Source organism: Barbus barbus (genome assembly GCF_936440315.1).
Source record: "Barbus barbus genome assembly, chromosome: 20".
Lineage (NCBI taxonomy): Eukaryota > Metazoa > Chordata > Actinopteri > Cypriniformes > Cyprinidae > Barbus > Barbus barbus.
This window is the reverse complement of record NC_136748.1, coordinates 21,701,791-21,723,916: the sequence shown is the minus strand read 5'-3', so window position 1 is coordinate 21,723,916 and position 22,126 is coordinate 21,701,791. Positions and strand designations below refer to the sequence as shown.

General features: G+C 37.6%; 1 protein-coding gene across 1 annotated transcript in view; it reads right to left on the bottom strand.

Moving 5' to 3' along the window:
* The window catches only part of LOC306886750 (ryanodine receptor 2-like), an 82,467-nt gene that overhangs the window by 58,738 nt on the left and 1,603 nt on the right, over window positions 1–22,126 (bottom strand). Inside the window, 47 exon segments of the mRNA XM_079444065.1 lie at window positions 142–257; window positions 351–474; window positions 2,720–2,795; window positions 3,014–3,091; window positions 3,612–3,749; window positions 3,843–3,932; window positions 4,033–4,111; window positions 4,373–4,434; window positions 4,438–4,536; window positions 4,733–4,873; window positions 5,077–5,167; window positions 5,434–5,579; window positions 5,583–5,621; window positions 6,531–6,700; window positions 6,934–7,054; window positions 7,243–7,351; window positions 7,430–7,616; window positions 7,707–7,801; window positions 7,803–7,825; window positions 7,921–8,024; window positions 8,123–8,190; window positions 9,457–9,722; window positions 10,006–10,214; window positions 10,690–10,837; window positions 10,993–11,152; window positions 11,264–11,286; window positions 11,288–11,354; window positions 11,435–11,538; window positions 11,615–11,719; window positions 11,841–12,060; window positions 12,257–12,449; window positions 12,813–12,822; window positions 12,825–13,056; window positions 13,279–13,412; window positions 13,782–13,900; window positions 14,009–14,104; window positions 14,181–14,316; window positions 14,398–14,442; window positions 15,266–15,422; window positions 15,527–15,604; window positions 15,679–15,775; window positions 16,202–16,319; window positions 16,415–16,527; window positions 16,661–16,739; window positions 16,824–16,898; window positions 16,993–17,097; window positions 17,215–17,331. Of these exon segments, the coding sequence (XP_079300191.1) occupies window positions 142–257; window positions 351–474; window positions 2,720–2,795; window positions 3,014–3,091; window positions 3,612–3,749; window positions 3,843–3,932; window positions 4,033–4,111; window positions 4,373–4,434; window positions 4,438–4,536; window positions 4,733–4,873; window positions 5,077–5,167; window positions 5,434–5,579; window positions 5,583–5,621; window positions 6,531–6,700; window positions 6,934–7,054; window positions 7,243–7,351; window positions 7,430–7,616; window positions 7,707–7,801; window positions 7,803–7,825; window positions 7,921–8,024; window positions 8,123–8,190; window positions 9,457–9,722; window positions 10,006–10,214; window positions 10,690–10,837; window positions 10,993–11,152; window positions 11,264–11,286; window positions 11,288–11,354; window positions 11,435–11,538; window positions 11,615–11,719; window positions 11,841–12,060; window positions 12,257–12,449; window positions 12,813–12,822; window positions 12,825–13,056; window positions 13,279–13,412; window positions 13,782–13,900; window positions 14,009–14,104; window positions 14,181–14,316; window positions 14,398–14,442; window positions 15,266–15,422; window positions 15,527–15,604; window positions 15,679–15,775; window positions 16,202–16,319; window positions 16,415–16,527; window positions 16,661–16,739; window positions 16,824–16,898; window positions 16,993–17,097; window positions 17,215–17,331 (5,362 nt within the window).

Sequence of the window (22,126 nt, the reverse complement as noted above, 5' to 3'; positions counted from 1 at the left end):
AAAAATTTACAAAATTTACTGTAAGGGGTCGGTTTAGGTGTAGGGTGATAGAAAATACGGTTTGTACAGTATAAAAACCATTACTCCTATGGAATGTCCCCACAATTCACAAAAACAAACGTGTGTGTGTGTGTGTCTAACCCAGCTCTAGTAACTGCTCCTGGACTTGCTCAGTGAGACAGAAGGCTTTCTGCAGCAGGCCGTAAGCAAAGCGGCTCGCAATCGCTGGGGAATCAGCATCTGCCACCTTTCTGTTCCTGTGCAGTGAAAATCCAGTCAGTGAAAATGCTATGGACACTTCAAAGGCATGATGCTCATTCTAGTATCCAGTAGCAGGAAAGCGTCCTCACCTCCTCACTGAGTACCCATTGATGTGGAAGAACTTGAGAACATCTTGAGCTTTTTCTCTGACTCGACTCTTGTCTTTGACACTCAGAGCATCATATGGTAAAAGCAGAGGGTGACTGCCCCCTCCTGGACAAAAACAGCATCAGTTCTAACAGCTCAAATGATTCTGGTCAAATGTGGTTTGAGGCAATTCCCATTGTTAAAGGAGTTATACACTCACCTAAAGGATTATTAGGAACACCTGTTCAATTTCTCATTAATGCAATTATCTAATCAACCAATCACATGGCAGTTGCTTCAATGCATTTAGGGGTGTGGTCCTGGTCAAGACAATCTCCTGAACTCCAAACTGAATGTCAGAATGGGAAAGAAAGGTGATTTAAGCAATATTGAGCGTGGCATGGTTGTTGGTGCCAGACGGGCCGGTCTGAGTATTTCACAATCTGCTTGGTTACTGGGATTTTCACGCACAACCATTTCTAGGGTTTACAAAGAATGGTGTGAAAAGGGAAAAACATCCAGTATGCGGCAGTCCTGTGGGCAAAAATGCCTTGTTGATGCTAGAGGTCAGAGGAGAATGGGCCGACTGATTCAAGCTGATAGAAGAGCAACTTTGACTGAAATAACCACTCGTTACAACCGAGGTATGCAGCAAAGCATTTGTGAAGCCACAACACGCACAACCTTGAGGCGGATGGGCTACAACAGCAGAAGACCCCACCGGGTACCACTCATCTCCACTACAAATAGGAAAAAGAGGCTACAATTTGCACGAGCTCACCAAAATTGGACGGTTGAAGACTGGAAAAATGTTGCCTGGTCTGATGAGTCTCGATTTCTGTTGAGACATTCAGATGGTAGAATCAGAATTTGGCGTAAACAGAATGAGAACATGGATCCATCATGCCTTGTTACCACTGTGCAGGCTGGTGGTGGTGGTGTAATGGTGTGGGGGATGTTTTCTTGGCACACTTTAGGCCCCTTAGTGCCAATTGGGCATCGTTTAAATGCCACGGCCTACCTGAGCATTGTTTCTGACCATGTCCATCCCTTTATGACCACCATGTACCCATCCTCTGATGGCTACTTCCAGCAGGATAATGCACCATGTCACAAAGCTGGAATCATTTCAAATTGGTTTCTTGAACATGACAATGAGTTCACTGTACTAAAATGGCCCCCACAGTCACCAGATCTCAACCCAATAGAGCATTCACCTTCGTGCCCTGGATGTGCATCCCACAAATCTCCATCAACTGCAAGATGCTATCCTATCAATATGGGCCAACATTTCTAAAGAATGCTTTCAGCACCTTGTTGAATCAATGCCACATAGAATTAAGGCAGTTCTGAAGGCGAAAGGGGGTCAAACACAGTATTAGTATGGTGTTCCTAATAATCCTTTAGGTGAGTGTATACAAGCAATGCATTATAATTAATTAATCTGGTGACAGTTATTAAATTAATTCATGCACTTAGTTTGTTGCCTTAGTAGTTAGTGCATATTACACAGCTCTCTGCAATAGTTGACTGTAATATTTTTTAATTAGATTTCTTTGATATTTTGTAATAAGCAGGATAGTGTACAGCAGGTTATTATAGCACTAGAGAAAAACACTTCAGGGTGTCACTGGTGATTATTGTGCAACATTATTAGTTTATAAAATATTGAAAAATATGAGTGCAAATAGCAATATCAAAGGTTAAGAATTGCTTACAGCAAATATCTTTCTTTGCCTATACTACTGTAGTACACTATAATACCCAAGAGTTTGTGGTCTGAATGATTTCTTAAAGTCTTGTATGCTTTTATTGCATTTATTTAATCAAAATACAGTAAAAGCTATAGTTTTGTGAAATATTGTTACAATATAAAATAACTTTTTCTATTTTATGTTTTTAAAAGTAATTTATTCCTGTAATGTAATGCTGAAATTTTAACAGTCATTACTCCAGTCTTCAGAATCTCATCATGATCCTTAAAAAAACCATTGCTGATTCGCTGCTCAATAAACCTCTTATTATTGTCAATGTTGAAAATATTTGTAGTATATTTGTTGATTATTTGATGAATAGAAAGATCAAAAGAGGCGCATTTATTTGAAATAAAAATATTTTGTAACATTATAAATGACTTTACTGTCAATTCAAATGAACTTTTATTTAATTTCTTTAAAAACTTACTTATTCCAAATTTCTGAAGGGTAATGTATATATACACATACCTGTACAACGTACATCCACACTTCTTCCACACACATACCATACACCCAGTATTTCTATTTCACAGTGTTTTGTTTCGCTGTAATACGCAGGTGGCTGCAGGAACCCTAATTTAATTCACTGTATCATTTCTCACAGCAACACACACCTTTACTCTCCAGTTCCTGCAGTTTCCTGGCTGCCCAGATGTGATGATAATTCTCAGCCAACTGCTCTGCCATGGCCTTCAACACCAGATTGAAACTGCAGTTATTTTTAATCCTGTTAAGGTACAAAGCTGGCTGGCAATTTCTAAAATGACGTCTAAAATATGTTGCGTTATTTGGCCAACTTGGATTTGAAAAATATATTTTATCTCTATACAAGTTACTCAAATAAAAACAGTAGTGGTTATTAATGTAATCTCCTCCTGATTTTTATGGAATTCGTTGAAGCTGCTTACATACTGTTCCCAGGTCAGAGTGACACTGTTGGTCTCCACAGGCTTTGGACTGAACGTGGAAGCTCCTTCAAAAGACAGCTATTAAAGGACAAAACACAAGTTATGTTCTCCAAAGAAACACAATGCATTTATCTGGTTTGATATCAAGCATTTGTCAAACCGAACCGCAGTCTATTTTGAATACATCCCAATTTCTCTGAAAAAGCAATGTCTTTTAAAAGCCTAAGAGCTGTTATTCCAGTCTTGGCGAGCACAAAAAAAAATTCTGAATCCCAATCGCTTTGTGCCATGTGCAATACAAAACAGCTGTCACTACAATTTATGCAGAAAGAATTTGCCTTGATGCACAGTGGTCAAAGTGGAAAGCAAAAACAACACATTATTGCTCTGCTGAAATGCTGAAACATAATTTAAGCAAGGTTAACGGAGATAATAATGTTAACATTATGGAAAACAATTACACAAATAAAAACAAGAACATGATTTAATATCAATGCTGTTTTACTTTATTACCCATAATTTTTATATTTAATTCCATTGTATTAATAATATTGTTCTTATGGTTCAAAAAAAGCTGAAGCAACAAGGTGTCTATTACCTTGCCAGACTGTGAGATCCTCCGAGCTGGGTTGTGAAAGCCTTGTGACTCCCCATCATTGGTCTTCTCAATGGTCCAGCCCAAGACCAGCATGCATTTCACTGTCTCTTTAATGACCCCTCGATAACCTTCTTTATCCTAAAATACAGAGCAACCTCACTGTGTGACAATAAACTGATGTTGTTATTTGTAATGTGTCTACATGTTTTGTGTATGAGGAGAATTTGCTACCTTCTCAGATAGAGCTCTGTAGGGTTTTAGGAGTGGATGATCTTTAGCACTCTCAGAAAACTGTTCCCCATAAACCCAACCGTTACCAAACTAGAAAAGAATTATCAAACACAAATGGCTTTAAAACTACAGCATTCCCAAAGTTTCCACTATATTCTCAAGCAAACACCTGTAATACCAAACTTCTTACCTTTTCCAGTGACCATTTCTCATGTGTATGTTCAGCGTATTTATTCACCACGAACTCAAGCACCTTTGGGATTGTCACACTATAAATGCATGAAAAAACTGGATTATTATTTACTGCATATCAAATAAACAGTAATTCACACTACACTTTTCAGAAATGGATGAAGTGAACTTGTATATCTAATAAAAAGCCATTTACACTTCAGATTAGTGAGATTAGTGCTGATCTCAGAGGTTCTCCGAAGATCTCAGAGCAAATGGTCCATTAAATCCAGCTCAAGCGGGTCTGTTTCAGCTGGTTTAGGATGTGTTATGGACCTGTAAGTCTACAGAAGTCTTACTTTGAGGTGTCCAGGGGTCGAGGACAAAACCGTCTCTCTGAATCCATTGTTGAGTGTCTTTCTCACCCTCCTGTGCAGCTCGGGTCAAGGTGGTCAGGAGGAATCGCCCCAGCAACTGCACTGAGACAAACCAGAGCCCGTTTGAATAGGTCTGGATCGTAAGACTGTGGACAAGAATGGAAAACAAAATTTTGATTGTGCAATTCAAAATGAAATTCGAACAGTTTGATGCATAAAAAAAAGAACAGACACCCTATCCTAAAAAATGTTTCCAGTATATTAAAATAGTTAAACACTCTTTTGGATAAATGAATTGTGTGGTCACTTGGTTTGAAATGGAGATTTTCTGTCTTTTCTCACTTTTTTGGCAAGAACACTGAATATCCCCCAAAACAGCTTTCTGGTCAGACAAAGTTCTTCCTCTGAGGCAGAGCCAAAGCCACCCCATCCATCATTCCGACAGTAGTACTTCCTGCTCTGCTCATAATGATTGGTCAACAGCTGGAAGAAGTGACCACAGTGATAGGCAAAATTGCTTTAGACAAACATAACAAACAAACACTGGTGGTGGTTGAGGAGAGACCCCCACATGATTGTAAAGTGCTTTCGGTGTACGGTAATACACAATAAAACCGCTATATAAATGCATAATTCGTTCAGTCATAATTTTTAATTTTATTAATTTAATGTTTTTTTCTTTAGACCTTGAGTGGCATCTTGGAGTTTTCTGATAGTTGAGGTACGTCAAACACAAGATTCTGCAGCAGAGACTGCAACATAGATGGATTCAGTTTTCTGTGGGAACAAAATTGTTATAGATAAATGATAATGGGTTATAAATAAACAGTATGGAATTGTTTCTTAAAATCTGATCTTAAAATACAGTATTGGACAGTACTAAAAAACCAAGAACAGGCAGACAAAGATACAATAACTTCCACTCTAATGGTCTATTATTTGCAGAACTTTTTTTTAAAACATTCACTATTGTAACTGTGCCATTCATGGCTTTTACTGTATAATAAAATCAATCCAAAAAAAGCAAAATCGAACATCCTTACCCGCACACTGCCAGCAGCCAGTTCTGGATAGCATCTCTGTGGGCCTTGGTCTGTCCACTGGCTTTAGAGAGACTGTAGACACCCTGCAGGAGCTCGTCCACCAGCCCAGTCCGCAATGAAGAGGAGTCACAGAGAGGAATACTTGCTCAGCAAAGGGCCAATGCCATATCTGTTCCACCTAACCCCGTCTGCAAAGATGGAAAATACATCTATATATACAAAGCTGATTTTTCAGCAACCATTACCAGTCTTCAGTGTCACATGATCCTTGAGAAATCATTCTAAAATGCCAATTTGGTGCTCAAGAAACATTTATTATCATCAGTGTTGAAAACAGTCGTGCTGCTTAATATTCTTGTGGAATATCGTGAATTATTTTTCAGGATTATTTGATGAATAGAAGTTCAAAAGAACAACTTATTTCAAAACAGAAATCTATTTTAACATTATAAATGTCTTTACTGTCAATTTTGGTCAATTACATGCATCCTTGCTGAATAATAAAAAAAATCATTAACCCCAAACGTTTGGTAATGTGACTTCTGTGTTTTGGTAATCTCTTCAGTTTTGCAACTACAGGAGCCACATATCAACGGTGTGGCCTGTTTCAGGGGCGGTTGAAATTATATATTCTTTTTATGTTGCATTCAGACAGAGCTGATGAAACATGTAGAACAGAGAACACTGTTGGAATATGTCAAATTGAAACTGCAAGCCTGTAAGACCCCCATAACCTTTATTTTGGCGTCCACTGCAGGATTCAAACCTTAATTAGGGGGTTCAGACTCCACAAACTCAAGATTTTCAGTAAATAAATGACTTAAATTTCAGATTTGTTAGTAACACAAACCAACTGTTTGACTTCAAAAGACTTATAAGGAAAATAGTGCACGAGTTGAACTGCTTTTGGAGCTCAAGAACTCCATCCCCACTTATTTGCATTCTATGGAAAAAGGCACCACAGAGATTCAGCTAAAATTCCTTTTGTGTTTCACAGAAGAAAAGGTCACATGGGTCAAAATATCGGTTTGAAATGACATAATGACAGTATTCAAATTTGGGTGAACTTTTCCTACATATAACATCTGCCCACTTACAGCATCCATGTTAACAGCTGCTTGCAGGTCCAGCAGGAAACCATTCTCCAGTAGACGCAGCAAAAAGTGCTTGTCCTGAACTCCATAAACCCGGTCCAAAAACAGCACCATGGCTGCTTTGTGATCCGGACAAAATATCCAAGATATGTCAGGCTCCACCACTAGATCATCTGAGTATAACAAGAACAAAATATTTTCAACCACCAATTAATCACTTTTAGACATAAAATACCCTACTACACATCTTTGCCAGCAGAGTTTATTTTAAATACTGAGCTCAGACGCTCTCATTAAACTGATTTCATTTTTTAAGAAAGATAAATCAATTGTTAAGAAAATAATAATTTTTACGTCATGAATGTATATTTTACGCAAGTCAACAAACGCACACACTCATACACACCTGTGTTTACATGTGGTAAACTAAAAGGAATATTGATGATTCCCTCCAGATCCTCTCTGGGAACGAGAGACCTCAAGATTGCCCTGATTCGGATGGCCTCACCTTTCCCCGCTTCTATGAGCTGCAGGTCATATACACACACAACAGAGACACCTATTAGCAAACCTTGAAGAACCTTTCAAACCTTTAATGAAAACTGACTTTGCCTTAAAAAGTAGATAAAACCAATAAGCCCTTTCCAACTAAATCCTTCAAGCACATTACGAGGCTCTTATCTAGCTTTCCCAGCAGGTTTCCCGAAACACTTACATGCGTCTCAGGGGCGCAACGACCCAACAGATCAATGAGAGCAGAGTAGAAGGTCATTATGGCGTGTCCCATGTGAATGACATCATCATATTCATCATCAAGCGTGTCACTAGAAGTGCAGGTCAGAATGAGATATGGGCTTGAACGAGAATGGATAAGACAGGATAAGTAAAAAAGTAACACTCACAGCGTCCCGTTGGAACTGTGTGTACTGGCTGCACTGGTTCCATCCAGCAGGTGGGAAATTCTGATGGCCTCCTCCATAGTTGCTAGAAGACCATTTCCCCCCTCCCCTCGAAGGGCGGGGCCAAAGCACTCAGGTCGGCGAATCAGAAGCCTCACTACCACATAGGCGTTCTCCTCAACACTCTCACCTGTATAAGGAGAATAACCATTCAAAACCAACCAGAGGTGTTTAATTAGGGTTCACTAGGTCTGGATTCAGGATTAAAACTGCTCATTACCATTGCAAAATACTGCAAAACGCAGGAAGTCCAGGTAACGTTCTCCCTCTACAGGATTCCAACCAATATCTGGGTATCCTTTGGAGACCAGCAGAGCAGACTCCCAAATACTGCACCACCTGTACAAATGAAAAACCAGTACAGACAGTTCAATATCACCATAAATCAGAAGTGGTGTAAAAGAGAGATAAATGAATCAGTCAGTGAGACTTACTTTCTCCAGATCTCCCTCTGTAAGAGCAAGTGCCAGTTCGTTGCTGTCCATGACAGAAGCAGCCGCCACATCCAGAGGAGTTGAACCTCTCATTGAGGGAGAAGCTGATAAGAAAAATCACATTAATTTTGTCTACTTCCTTCAAAATGTTCAGGTTGTAGGTTATTTATGAGTTAAACCAATCAGCTCAATATAAACATACCAAGTCCAACATTACTGTTTTCCAGCAGGTAACTGAGATGATCAAACATGGCCCTCTGATTATGCCGACTGATTCGACAGAAATAACAAAGGAAACGACAGCAGTGCGCAACCATCTTAGGAAACATGATTTTCTTAATGAGGCCTGAAGATAAGAGTTAGCAGAGCACCTCATGGGAGTGAATAAATCAAAACACTGTACTTAATGCAATGATTAAATTCTAATTTGAGTGGTTAAATTATGTAGTTGACATTTTACAACCATAATGAACGCAGAAGCTGATAATCACTGCAAGTACTTGATGTTATTATGATTACCTTAGATGCTCTAGCACCAAGGACATTCACCATAACTTCCATGACGGTGTCATGCATCCCCAGGGTCTCATCAGATTAGGATGCTGATAGAAAACGTTATTGTTCATAATGTCACTTCACAAGAGAAAACACAGGTCTCAAATTGAGAATAAAACTTGCTTGGGCATAGTAGTCAATCAGAAATATTGGATAATTTAATAAGTGAAAATTGTATGCTGGGATGTGTCAAAAAAATAAGTAATTTTACTGGCTGAGATGTTTTATTGGTACTCTATTCAGTGCCTGATTAGAAATGTCACTTTATGATACATTTGTGCTTAATCATAAAAACACACTACCGTTCACAAGTTTGAGGTCAGTAAAAAAAATGTTTACGTTTTTGAAAGAGGTCTCTACAGTAAAAACAGTAATATTATGGAATAAACTTTTAAATAATATCATAAAAATAAAATACATCAAAATTCCTAATTTAATCTATTTCTAGATTAATTACTCCAGTCTTTGTCACATGATCCTTCAGGAATCATTTCGTGCTCAACATTTTTTCAACTTTTGTGGAAACTGTGATGTTTTGTTTTGGGGTTTTTTTCAGGATAAATAACATTCTGAACATTAGTGTATGTTCCTTTTTTCTCGTTTAAAATGCATATATTAACATTATATTACCTAAATTAAAATGATCAATTTAAATATCTTCCTTTCTTTGGGTTTTCAGTTAGCTTCAGTTGTAACATCTCTATCTTGATTCATAATAAGTACATTTTTACACAAAACTGATACACAAAAATGTAAAAAAAGCATATACATTTGTATTAATTCATTAATTAAGATTGATCACATGCTATTTGATAAGGTCATGTGTTAAAGCATAGTATTGTTTGAAATGGTTAACGCTGCATAATGTTTCACTTACTATTTAAAAAAAAAAAAGTAGTACACAGTACACAGTGTATACTGTGCAGTATAGAATAAGTAATTATATAGTATTACATTACAAACCCAAACATCTTCTCTCACCCTAGTCCTCTGATCATGAGTTCCTCCTCTTCTTTGCCCATCCTGGCTGTGAGCAATGATCGAATGCGTGCTAGAGCCCACTGTAGATGAAGAATGTCTTCCACAGATGTCTGGCTGATACAGTAAGCCTTCTGTAGTGGTACAGACATCTGGCCTCCCAGCCCAGCATACTGTTGGTGCAGCAGGCTGAAAACAGCACACACCAGAGCTGGGTCTTCTATCGTCCCCTCATCGGCCCAGTGCAGCATGGTCTCTGATATCAGCTGCTGTAGTGAGACTAGAAAGAGAGAGGTCTGTTTTAAATGCACTCATCTGGTGTGTAATTGAATGAACCTGTATGGTTTTACAAGTAACAGAATCAAGATGCTGTATTAATACAGTTCATAGACCACTGCCCCTAAAACATGACATGCAAAAAAAAGAGATATATAATCTGTCATCTTTTTTATTTTATGATCCTTAACTGTTTCTAAAAGGAAACTCAGAGTAAAAACATGTTTATGATCTCAATACAATTTGCTTTGACATCATAAATTATTACTGAAATACCTTAGAACCATCAAACACGAAGGCCTGATCGTCTGACCCAAGATCCACGTCGGGTTTACATCCAGGTCGTGCCCAGCTCACTCTCATCTCCCCATCAGTTATGGCCTCGAACTCAAAGTACCATTTTCCATCATGCACTGCAAAGAGCTGCTCCAGACGGAAAATACGAAATCTCTCTGCAGTCACAGACTTAATATTGCTGCTTGAAGCTATGGGAGGGAAAAACACAACAGTGTTCATGTTTGATTAACATACACTACCATCAAATATTTGGTGTTGGGGTTTTTAAAATAAGTCACTTCTGCTCACCTAGCCTGCATTTATTTGATCACACTGTCAACTATTTTTACGAATTAGAGTGGCTGCTTTCTATTTTAATATTTTTAAAATGTAAATTATTCCTTAATTTTGAGCAGCTATTACTCCAGTCTTCAGGGTCACATAATCCTTCAGAAATAATTTTGATATGCTGATTTGGTTCTCATGAATCATTTCTTACTATTTTGTTAAAATGTAAAAATCCTTACTGTCACTTACCGATTTAATGTGTCCTTGCTGAATAAAAGTATACATTTTTATGTTCTAAATGTAAACTTTGTTAGTAAGTTTGAAATTAAACCAACTGCCCAATTTGTAATTCTCCAGACTATACTCCATAACTCTATAAAATGATCATGCTCCCACCATGTTCTTGCTCCAGCAGTTCCACAGTATATCCAAACCCAAGAAGAGTACCCAGTGCGTCCCTCGTGACATCTCTACTAGCCTGTTTGGTCTTCTCATCCAACAGGGAAAATGGCACTAGTTGAGTACTTCTCTTATACATTACATCCTAAAACATAGAAATATACATTGAGAAGCAATTTCCTCATGGTAATATTGATGGTCTCAAGTAGACAAATTTGGCATTTTCATGCCAGTGATAATAAAGAATTCCCAAGATCATATTTATACCATTTTTTTTCATAAAAATACTTTAATTTCCACCTGCTGTGGTCCACAGCTCCAGCCTTGCCTGATACGCTCTTTGGCCCAGATATTGTGTTCATTCTCAGCCAGTTTGTCCACCAGCTCTTCTTGTGCAGCTGTTAGCACGACACGGGACTGATCCACCGGGGCTGGTTTATATCCATTCCACATCTCATACCTGGACAGATGAGGTAATCAGTCTTAATTTTTAGATCAACATTTTTCACTGTTGCATTAATGTTAAGAGTAAAAGTCAGGTGTCTTAGTGAGAAACTTTATTCTGATATACTTATTTGAAAGGCGGACTGTGGACATATTTCACATTCTCCTCAGCATGTTCATCAGAGATTCCTATATGGACACCAAAAGCCAGAAGAGTCCTTCCACAACAGAAAAAGATGTGTGATTAATAATAAAGAGCTAATTAATACTTTATTAGGCACAATAATCAATGGAATACCTGAGGACATCCTCAGATGACTGGAGGTTATGAATTCGCTCCTGATCTGGAAGTTTGGAAAACTCAACTAGACACGGGTGCACTTTTCTGCTCTCATCTTTAACCTAGGGGAAGAGATGTATTTTCAATATACATCGGAATGAGATGGAGCTACTTAAAAGATGTTACTCAGATACTTACAGGTCCGTAGGTCCATCCCTGCTCTATTTTGTCAATAAACCACAGATCATGGAGGTTTTCTGCTAATCTTTCTCTGATATGCTCCAGCTGTGGAGGATATTCAACCTGACAAGATGCAGAGTTGAGTGCAAGGGTGTCAGACACTCATAAAAGTTGATGCAAGAACGTTTGTAGCTTTAAATAAATGTACTGATGCTAAATTTAATATACTTCAAATTGAATATACCTCACTGGAATCCACTGGAATGGGGATGAAGGTCACTGGGCTTTTAGGTACAACAGGGCTTAAGAGGTCACGCTGGCTTTCAGTGTGATTTTGTGTGAGTTTGTGAAACAGTTCCAGCTTGCAGCGGGTTTTGGGGAGGAGAGCTTCGGCACATGGAGAGAAACCAGCTGGAGGAAGAAACCTAAACTCCCCCTGTCGACCTCCAAACAGCACACACACCCTAATGAAAAAATAAAACAATGCAACATTTAAGTTGTTTTAGGATGTACATAATTTTGACTTGGGGAGGTTAATTTGAAACAAAATGAAGTAGAATTGGGGAATCAGACCACATTTTTCATTGTGTTGAATCATGAGCAAACAAACCTACAAGTAACACAACATACAAAATCAAAATCCATTCAAAGGTAACTCACTGCACTCCAGCTGAGAAGCTAATGACCGGAAACAGCAGCCCATCCACACTGAAGTTCTCCAGCATGCCTTGAACTGGCTGTCCATTGACCCGGAAGGAGATGCAGGTTGCACTAAGGTCAAGACAACAACTAATGACATCATCCTCCCTTAGCAAGTGCTGATAAGGTGAGGTCACCCTCCAACCTACACCTCCTAGGAAAGAATAAACAAATAGTGTTTGGATTTCACATTTATTTGATAAAATACAGTAAAAACAGAAATATTGTGAACTATTATTACTATTTAAAATGACTGTTTTCTATTGTAATATATTGTAAAATTGTATGTATTTCTGTGATGGCAAAGCTGAACTGTTAGCTACCATTTCTGGAGTCTTAAGAGTCACATGATCCTTCTGAAGTCATTCTTTTATGCTTATTATTTCTCAATATATTCAATGTTGAAAACAGTTCAAAATAACTTTTATTTTTGAGCAAATTATTGCATTCTTGCTAGATATCTTTAAAAAAAATCAAACATTTGAACTGTAGTGCATGTGCTTAATTTCCGTCTTACCTGTCCAGAGCTGTATAGTCCATCAAAGCCATAAGAGCAGAGGTCATCTCCTACACCGTTTGACCCCCAGCCGTGACCCCCTGTGGTGGAGGGACGGTACCCTTCAGTGCTGGCCCAACCAACTCGTAGGTGAGTAGGCTCTGCCATCACAAAAGGATCTGCCTTCTCGACAACAACCTCATAATACCACTTCTTGTATTGGGCACAGTCATCTCTTGCACACAGGAAGATGTTTGGATATACACTAAACAGCTAAATGAATAAATGTAAATGTAAATGTATATACACTAAACAGAAAAAAAAATTAAAAATGTTCTGTAGGATTTTGTTTTTACATTTATACTCATAGCTGGACAATTTCTATATTATAACAGACTAAAATAATATTTTAAATGTGTAAATTATTACCTTTATATGTGCCTTTCACTATTATTTTGTGGTGTGGTGGGAGTTGATAACAAATCACCTGAAAACTTGGTTAACCAGTCTTGTCTGTAGCAGCAGGTCTCTTTCTGGCAGCAGTGTGTCACAAATCAAATGCTGATTAGAGCAGACGGCCATGCCATGACACACACAAAGTGAACACAACACATCCAAGATCTGCAGATGCAAAAAAAAAAAAAGAAAAAAGAAAGAATACTCTTTAAATAATTAGAAGTGACAGTAAAGGCATTTAAAATGTGACAATATTTCTATTTCAAATAAATGCATTCTTTCTTTCTATTCATCAGAAATATATATATAAGAAATATTCTCGAGAACCAAAACATCATATTAGAACGATTTTGAAGGCTCATGTGACACTGAAGACTGACGTAATGGCTGTCACAGGAATAAATTCATTTAAGAAATATATTTATATTACAGGTGTGTTACATTTACAGTAATAATAAATTATAATATTATTTCACACTGTTTTTCCTGTATTTTTGATCAAATAAATGCAGACCCTGGTACTGTAAATGTTACCTTATGGTTCCTTCCATGTTTGTCCAGAAGTGAGATGATAGATTTTATGTGACTTTCCTTAATAACATTCAAAGCTTCAGGACTTTCTACTAAAACACAATCTAACACTTCCAATATTCCTAAAAACAAAAGTAACAATTTTGAGGGTGATGCATTAAAACAATGTCTAGACTCTAAAATCTTATTCTAGTCAAAAAACGAGCTAAACAATTTTGAAAAACATCTACCAGAGGAAGCCTCCAGCCCCTCCAGTCTGCTGACAAGCCAGTCCAAGGAACCAGAAAAGTGGGCACAGTTATTACGATTACCCCTGATTAGGGCAGCTGCAAGGAAAATAGAAAATTTGTTAATAAAAGCTAAACCCGAATTAAAAAACTTGAAACATGAGTCATCCTATACCTAGCAGCTCATAAAAAGAATTCAAGATAATTTCCCAAGACTCTCCTGCCTCTTTCCCAGCAGCCTCTGCAAAATGAGTGGCACTGTTGTACACATGCAAGTGATTGATGCAGTCCAGCACCAGAGTGATTAAACCCTGTGAAAAGCACAATGAAGTTCAGTTATTATTGCAGTGTGTAGCAAGATATATGAGTTTCTCATTCGCCGCAGGTATTACCTCATCTTGGAAGAGATTTTGTATGTTCTTCAGTGCTCTCCCTGTCTGACCTCATGGTCCTGCCCCATCTCAGGACATTGAAAATAACCAAGCAAATCCTGAAGGGTCAGACAGACCATCTCAACTGGAAGATCCAAATCAGTGATGTTTTCCTTCTGGCTGACATCATCTAATCTCCTTTAGAAGTGAAGAAAAATCATTACGAAACATAAATGTGCTTCTTTGAACACATTTTGGCCTTTTAAAACCATTTGCATATCTAAATGCTCAAGCAAAGCTGATAAGCACGTATTATTTCATTTGCTACCACTCCACTATTTTCTATATTTACCTAATGAAATTTGAGAAAAGAAGGGCGGAGTTCAGTTTCCACAAACAAATTAAGCACCGCAATGATCTCAGCATTGATAATGCCATAGGAAATGTTTCTTGAGCATCAAAATGAGCATATTAGAATGATTTCTGATGCTCTGTATTGTAAGTGTTCTTATCTAGTGTGATATTAGGCCTTATTTTATTTAGTTACACAAGTTTACCTATCTCTGTGGAACACTTTCCTTCTGTCTCTTGGAGTCAGTGGTCTGATATGAGCCAAAGACCAGTGTCAATGTGCTGAATAAAGCAGAGAGTCTCACTATCTGATCTCAGGTGCATCCATGCCATCTCTCCTCTTAAAGTGTGTGCTCTCCTGGCTCTTTTCCTATAAAATACAGAAAGAATAATGTTGGTATTAATCATAATCAAAATGTATTACCACACTACACTTTAAGAGAAAGTGTAGACAGGAACATGATGATGCAGGCTATACAATATAATCAAAGATGTGGTTTATCTGGCTATGTTGTGTTTATAGCTGATATTATCCAACCTTTGATGCACGGAGACAGAATGCAGTACATTTAACATCAGCTCTTTCTCTCTCCACCAGCTGTAGTCCCCGATCATGAGTCAGTCTCAGGTATAAGCCGGTGGAAAGGTGGCGAAGACGGAAAGGCTGACCCCAGTGTGTGTGGCTGCCGCTCCACCTGCAAACAACCCTTCACTACTGTGATCTGACCAAAACAGAAGGAATAAATATATACTTTCATGTATCAACTGTCATACACTAACTAACTGGAGGAATACCTACGCAACATGTAACGTTTCAAGCCTCCATGAAGATCGAGCCTGAAGAAGAGATACCAAGCCACCCTCAAAATGGACAGACCTAGAGGAAAAGACGGAAAATGGTGAAACAGGATGTAATAAATGTAATTCAATCTATTAGGTGACCTCTCTGACCTGCGTTCCTCCCGTCTGTGTTCTGCTGCAGGAATGGTCAAACATTCATCTGTATGTCCATGTAGCAGACGCACAGTATCCCCTCCTCTCACATGACCTACAGGTCAAAATCAAACAAAAATATTACATTATAAAATATTACAAAAATAACTATAACTGTTTTTATTATCTATTATAGATATTATATTTACAATGCACCCATATATATATATATATATATATATATAATGCATAGAAATATATACACTGGGGGGGGGGGGGGGGGGGGTAAATGATAACATATTCTAAAAAATGTTTTATTGTCTATATATATTTTAAATATATATTTGTATCTAGAAATTTTTGTTTGTCCACTTTCAAATATATATAACACATATGGTCATATGGTTTTATCATATTCTCACAAAAACCGCATAATTTTTTAGGCAGTGTATTTAGTCACAAAGCATGAAAATCAGCCAGTAAGATCTACAGACACTAAACAAATGTTTATATGATTGATGAAATGTGATTGGTCATCTACCCTGCGTCTCTGCAGTCTGAGTAGAAACAAGAGCCACACTCCACAATGTCTGCTGGAAAGCAGCATCCACCCGGCCAATGCCGTTGTCATTACCTTTACCGTTACTCCACGACACATGCTAGAATGAGAGACAGGTTGTCACACTGCATAAAAATACTCATATACAACCATAAAAATAGATAACCAGGTGAACGAACGAATGGATTTACTCACTAGGTATCTCTCAGAGGAAACACTAACTAAGATGAGATCATCACCCACTCTGACTTTCTCACCCTCGGACCTCTGTTTAGAGGCAGGGTGAACCGTCCACCAACACACCTCACCTGAATCCATACAAAACCATCATGACACCAATAATATGGCAGCCCTAGTCTTTATCAAACATGTATTCATGGCAGAAGATTAAAACAATCACATGCATATTTCACACTACACAGGGGGAGAATATGAACTTACTCTTTGTGTCGTCCTGCAAACCAACATCGAAAGCCAGTTTGTCAGAGGAGAGGCCTGATGTGGACAGACAGCAAAGATACTAAAACAAGACAGAAGAAGTTTAAAGTTAAAACATCATAGTCCCAGCATGGCAATAACAAGGTCAAATCAAAACTGGTTTTACCATGTCGCTGTAGACATGTCGAAAGAGAACCGACTGGCCATAGAGCAGCGTACGACGCCCAGCTGCCTCACATGACTGAAACAAAACCACTTTGTGATATTTTACAGTGTTTGGCACAAATTTGATCATTTGTTTACAACATGAATAAACTTTTGGCTACATTACCCACCCCTGCACACTGGTCTTCATGGTTGGCCAGCATCTCCTGCAGCGCTCGGACCGACAGACACTGGTCAAGAACAAACACACACACAGAGAGGTCTGCAGGAACATTCTGTAAGCAAGAGGAAAGGTTTTTGAGAAGTATGATAATGCACACAGTAGATTGTTCTTACACACACAGAATAATCACTTTGTTTAAATATGTTAATAAGCAAAATGCGCATCTCACCTTTGAGTTGGAGGTGGACTCAAGATAACACAGCCGGTCACCGAAACCTTCTGCAGCTAAACACAGTTTCTGCTGATGAGGACCTGATGAGCAACACCTCAATACCAGCTCATCCCTCTGAAAAACATATTTTAATTACAGACAAATGGAATAAATTAAAAATGATACTATTATTAAAACCCTCTGGTTGTGTTCGGACTCCGGTCACGCCTTTTGTGTTACCGGTCAAAAATGACCGGACTCCAAACAATTGCTTATAAATCTGTCATTATGCTATATTATCACTAAATATTGGATTCAATCTTTTTGTCAACTTGTTTTCTTTCATTTAGGACTGGTTTTGTGTTTCTATTTGCTTCGGTTTAATCGTAGGCCTCATTTATCCGAGAGTAGGTACCTAATTTTTTGAGTGAAAAAAGCATTTTTTATGAATAATTTTCACAATATTAAACAAAAAATTATAAAATTTTGCACTGTTTCTCACACTAGTGTACTTTAATGTTTAATCAGGAAGTTTGCTTTTAAATGCTTTTATTTTGTACAAAATTGCAAAAAGTCACACTCGTGGTGTTCCCGGTCAAAAATGACCGGACTCCAAACAATTGCTTATAAATCTGTCATTATGCTATATTATCACCAAATATTGGATTCAATCTTTTTGTCAACTTGTTTTCTTTCATTTAGGACTGGTTTTGTGTTTCTATTTGCATCCGATTAATCGTAGGCCTCATTTATCTGAAAGTAGGTACCTCATTTTTTGAGTGAGAAAATTATTTTTTATGAATAATTTTCACAATATGAGAGAAAAAATTATGAAAATTTGCACTGTTTCTCACACTAGTGTGCTTTAATGTTTAATCAGGAAGTTTGCTTTTAAATGCTTTTATTTTGTACAAAATTGCAAAAAGTCACACTCGTGGTGTTCCCGGTCAAAAATGACCGGACTCCAAACAACTGCTTATAAATCTGTCAATATGCTATATTATCACCAAATATTGGATTCAATCTTTTTGTCAACTTGTTTTCTTTCATTTAGGACTGGTTTTGTGTTTCTATTTGCTTCGGTTTAATCGTAGGCCTCATTTATCCGAGAGTAGGTACCTCATTTTTTGAGTGAAAAAAACATTTTTTAGGAATAATTTTCACAATATTAAACAAAAAATTATAAAAATTTGCACTGTTTCTCACACTAGTGTACTTTAATGTTTAATCAGGAAGTTTGCTTTTAAATGCTTTTATTTTGTACAAAATTGCAAAAAGTCACACTCGTGGTGTTCCCGGTCAAAAATGACCGGACTCCGAACAACTGCTTATAAATCTGTCAATATGCTATATTATCACCAAATATTGGATTCAATCTTTTTGTCAACTTGTTTTCTTTCATTTAGGACTGGTTTTGTGTTTCTATTTGCATCCGATTAATCGTAGGCCTCATTTATCTGAAAGTAGGTACCTCATTTTTTGAGTGAAAAAATAATTTTTTATGAATAATTTTCACAATATGGGAGAAAAAATTATGAAAATTTGCACTGTTTCTCACACTAGTGTGCTTTAATGTTTAATCAGGAAGTTTGCTTTTAAATGCTTTTATTTTGTACAAAATTGCACAAAGTAACACTTGTCAAAAAGGGCCAGCCATTGAAAGTGAATGGGGAAGAATGAAAGAAACAACTAGTGTTCAGGAGCATGTTGTGCTTGCAAACATAAATGCCTTGGACCAGTGCGTGCATGTATACTCACGCTATCACACACACACACACACACACACACACATCTATGCATACAAACTATTGTATTACACCTATTTCATCCTACCCTGAACTGTATGCAATATGCTTTTATGAATCTCATATTATAACTCTCTCTCTCACACAGACACACACAATGCACACAAATGCTTAAACTGCCTTGTCTTTGGCCTGCATTGACTTCAAAATAATCTTTTTTTTTTTCATCCTTCGACCAGAACGTTACATCAACTTCAGCTGGGTCCTCAAGATCAGAAGATTGCTTCTTTTCAGTTGTTGCAAGGTTTTCAGCTTGTCCAGTGATATTTTTATCTTCCAATATATCTTGCAATGCATCGTCACTGTAAAATTCTTCTTCAGTTGTCTCTTCCTCGTGTAAATGACAAGCAAGGCACTGTGAGGCATTTGTATGCCCTAGCATTTAATTGTAAACTTTTGTTTACTCTAAGAGAACACGAACGCCTCTAAACATATTGTCATAATGTTTTGTCTAGTACGGAGCCGCTTAGAGCTCATGGTGGTGGAAAGATTTCGGGGTGGGTGAAAAAAAATCGGGGTGGGAGGAAAAAATATTTTTCAAATCTTTTGCGTTCCCTCGCAAAACTTTGCATTCTCTCGCAAAGATGTCTTTGCGTACATATTTGCAAGAGAACGCAAAGTTTTGCGAGAGAAAGCAAACATCTTTGCGAGAGAACGCAAACATCTTTGCGAGAGAACACAAAGTTTTGCGAGAGAACACAAAGTTTTGCGAGAGAACACAAAGTTTTGCGAGAGAACGCAAACATCTTTGCGAGAGAACGCAAACATCTTTGCGAGAGAACGCAAACACTTTTGCGAGAGAACACAAAGTTTTGCGAGAGAACGCAAACATCTTTGCGAGAGAACGCAAACATCTTTGCGAGAGAACACAAAATTTTGCGAGAGAACGCAAACATCTTTGCGAGAGAACACAAAGTTTTGCGAGAGAACGCAAACATCTTTGCGAGAGAACGCAAACATCTTTGCGAGAGAACACAAAGTTTTGCGAGAGAACGCAAACATCTTTGCGAGAGAACACAAAGTTTTGCGAGAGAACGCAAACATCTTTGCGAGAGAACGCAAACATCTTTGCGAGAGAACACAAAATTTTGCGAGAGAACGCAAACATCTTTGCGAGAGAACACAAAGTTTTGCGAGAGAACGCAAACATCTTTGCGAGAGAACACAAAGTTTTGCGAGAGAACACAAAGTTTTGCGAGAGAACGCAAACATCTTTGCGAGAGAACGCAAACATCTTTGCGAGAGAACGCAAACATCTTTGCGAGAGAACACAAAGTTTTGCGAGAGAACGCAAACATCTTTGCGAGAGAACGCAAAGTTTTGCGAGAGAACACAAAGTTTTGCGAGAGAACACAAAGTTTTGCGAGAGAACGCAAACATCTTTGCGAGAGAACGCAAACATCTTTGCGAGAGAACGCAAAGTTTTGCGAGAGAACGCACACATCTTTGCGAGAGAACGCAAAAGATTTGAAAAATATTTTTTCCTCCCAACCCAAATTTTTTTCACCCACCCCGAAATCTTTCCACCACCATGAGCTCTAAGGGGCTCCGTAGTCTAGAATATGTGGTGAAAGAAAAGATTATTTTTGAGGTCAATGCAGGCTAAAGACAAGGCAGTCTGAGCATGTGTGTGTGTGTGTGTGTGTGTGTGTGAGAGAGAGAGAGAGAGATCCTTTTTTATTCATAAAAGGATATTGCATGCAGTTCAGGGTAGGATGAAATAGGTGTAATAAAATAGTTTGTATGCATGGATGGATGGGTGTGTGTGTGTGTGTGCGCGTGCGTGTGTGCGCATGTGTGTGTGTGATAGCTTGAGTATAAATGCATCCACACATGCAATGGTCCAAGGTCTTTGTTTGCAAGCACAACATGCTCCTGAACACTAGTTGTTTCTTTCATTCTTCCCCATTCACTTTCAATGGCCGGCAATTTTTGACAAGTGTTACTTTGTGCAATTTTGTACAAAATAAAAGCATTTAAAAGCAAACTTCTTGATTAAACATTAAAGTACACTAGTGTGAGAAACAGTGCAAATTTTCATAATTTTTTCTCTCATATTGTGAAAATTATTCATAAAAAATGCTTTTTTCACTCAAAAAATGAGGTGCCTACTTTCAGATAAATGAGGCCTACGATTAATCGGATGCAAATAGAAACACAAAACCAGTCCTAAATGAAAGAAAACAAGTTGACAAAAAGATTGAATCCAATATTTGGTGATAATATAGCATATTGACAGATTTATAAGCAGTTGTTTGGAGTCCGGTCATTTTTGACCGGGAACACCACGAGTGTGACTTTTTGCAATTTTGTACAAAATAAAAGCATTTAAAAGCAAACTTCCTGATTAAACATTAAAGCACACTAGTGTGAGAAACAGTGCAAATTTTCATAATTTTTCATTTCATATTATGAAAATTATTCATATAAAATGCTTTTTTCACTCAAAAAATTAGGTGCCTACTTTCGGATAAATAAGGCTTACGATTAATCAGAAGCAAATAGAAACACAAAACCAGTCCTAAATGAAAGAAAACAAGTTGACAAAAATATTGAATCCAATATTTGGTGATAATATAGCATATTGACAGATTTATAAGCAGTTGTTTGGAGTCCGGTCATTTTTGACCGGGAACACCACGAGTGTGACTTTTTGCAATTTTGTACAAAATAAAAGCATTTAAAAGCAAACTTCCTGATTAAACATTAAAGTACACTAGTGTGAGAAACAGTGCAAATTTTTTAAATTTTTTGTTTAATATTGTGAAAATTATTCATAAAAAAAAAAAATTTCACTCAAAAAATGAGGTACCTACTCTCAGATAAATGAGGCCTACGATTAATCAGAAGCAAATAGAAACACAAAACCAGTCCTAAATGAAAGAAAACAAGTTGACAAAAAGATTGAATCCAATATTTAGTGATAATATAGCATAATGACAGATTTATAAGCAGTTGTTTGGAGTCCGGTCATTTTTGACCGGGAACACAACGAGTGTGACTAGGTGAAATAAAACCCACAAAAAATTACGAAAATTCTAAAAAAATTTATGAGAAGTACTTGTACCCTATGTGCGCAAAGTCAGTAAGTTTGAGTCCAATGCGATAACGTTAACTAGTATTTT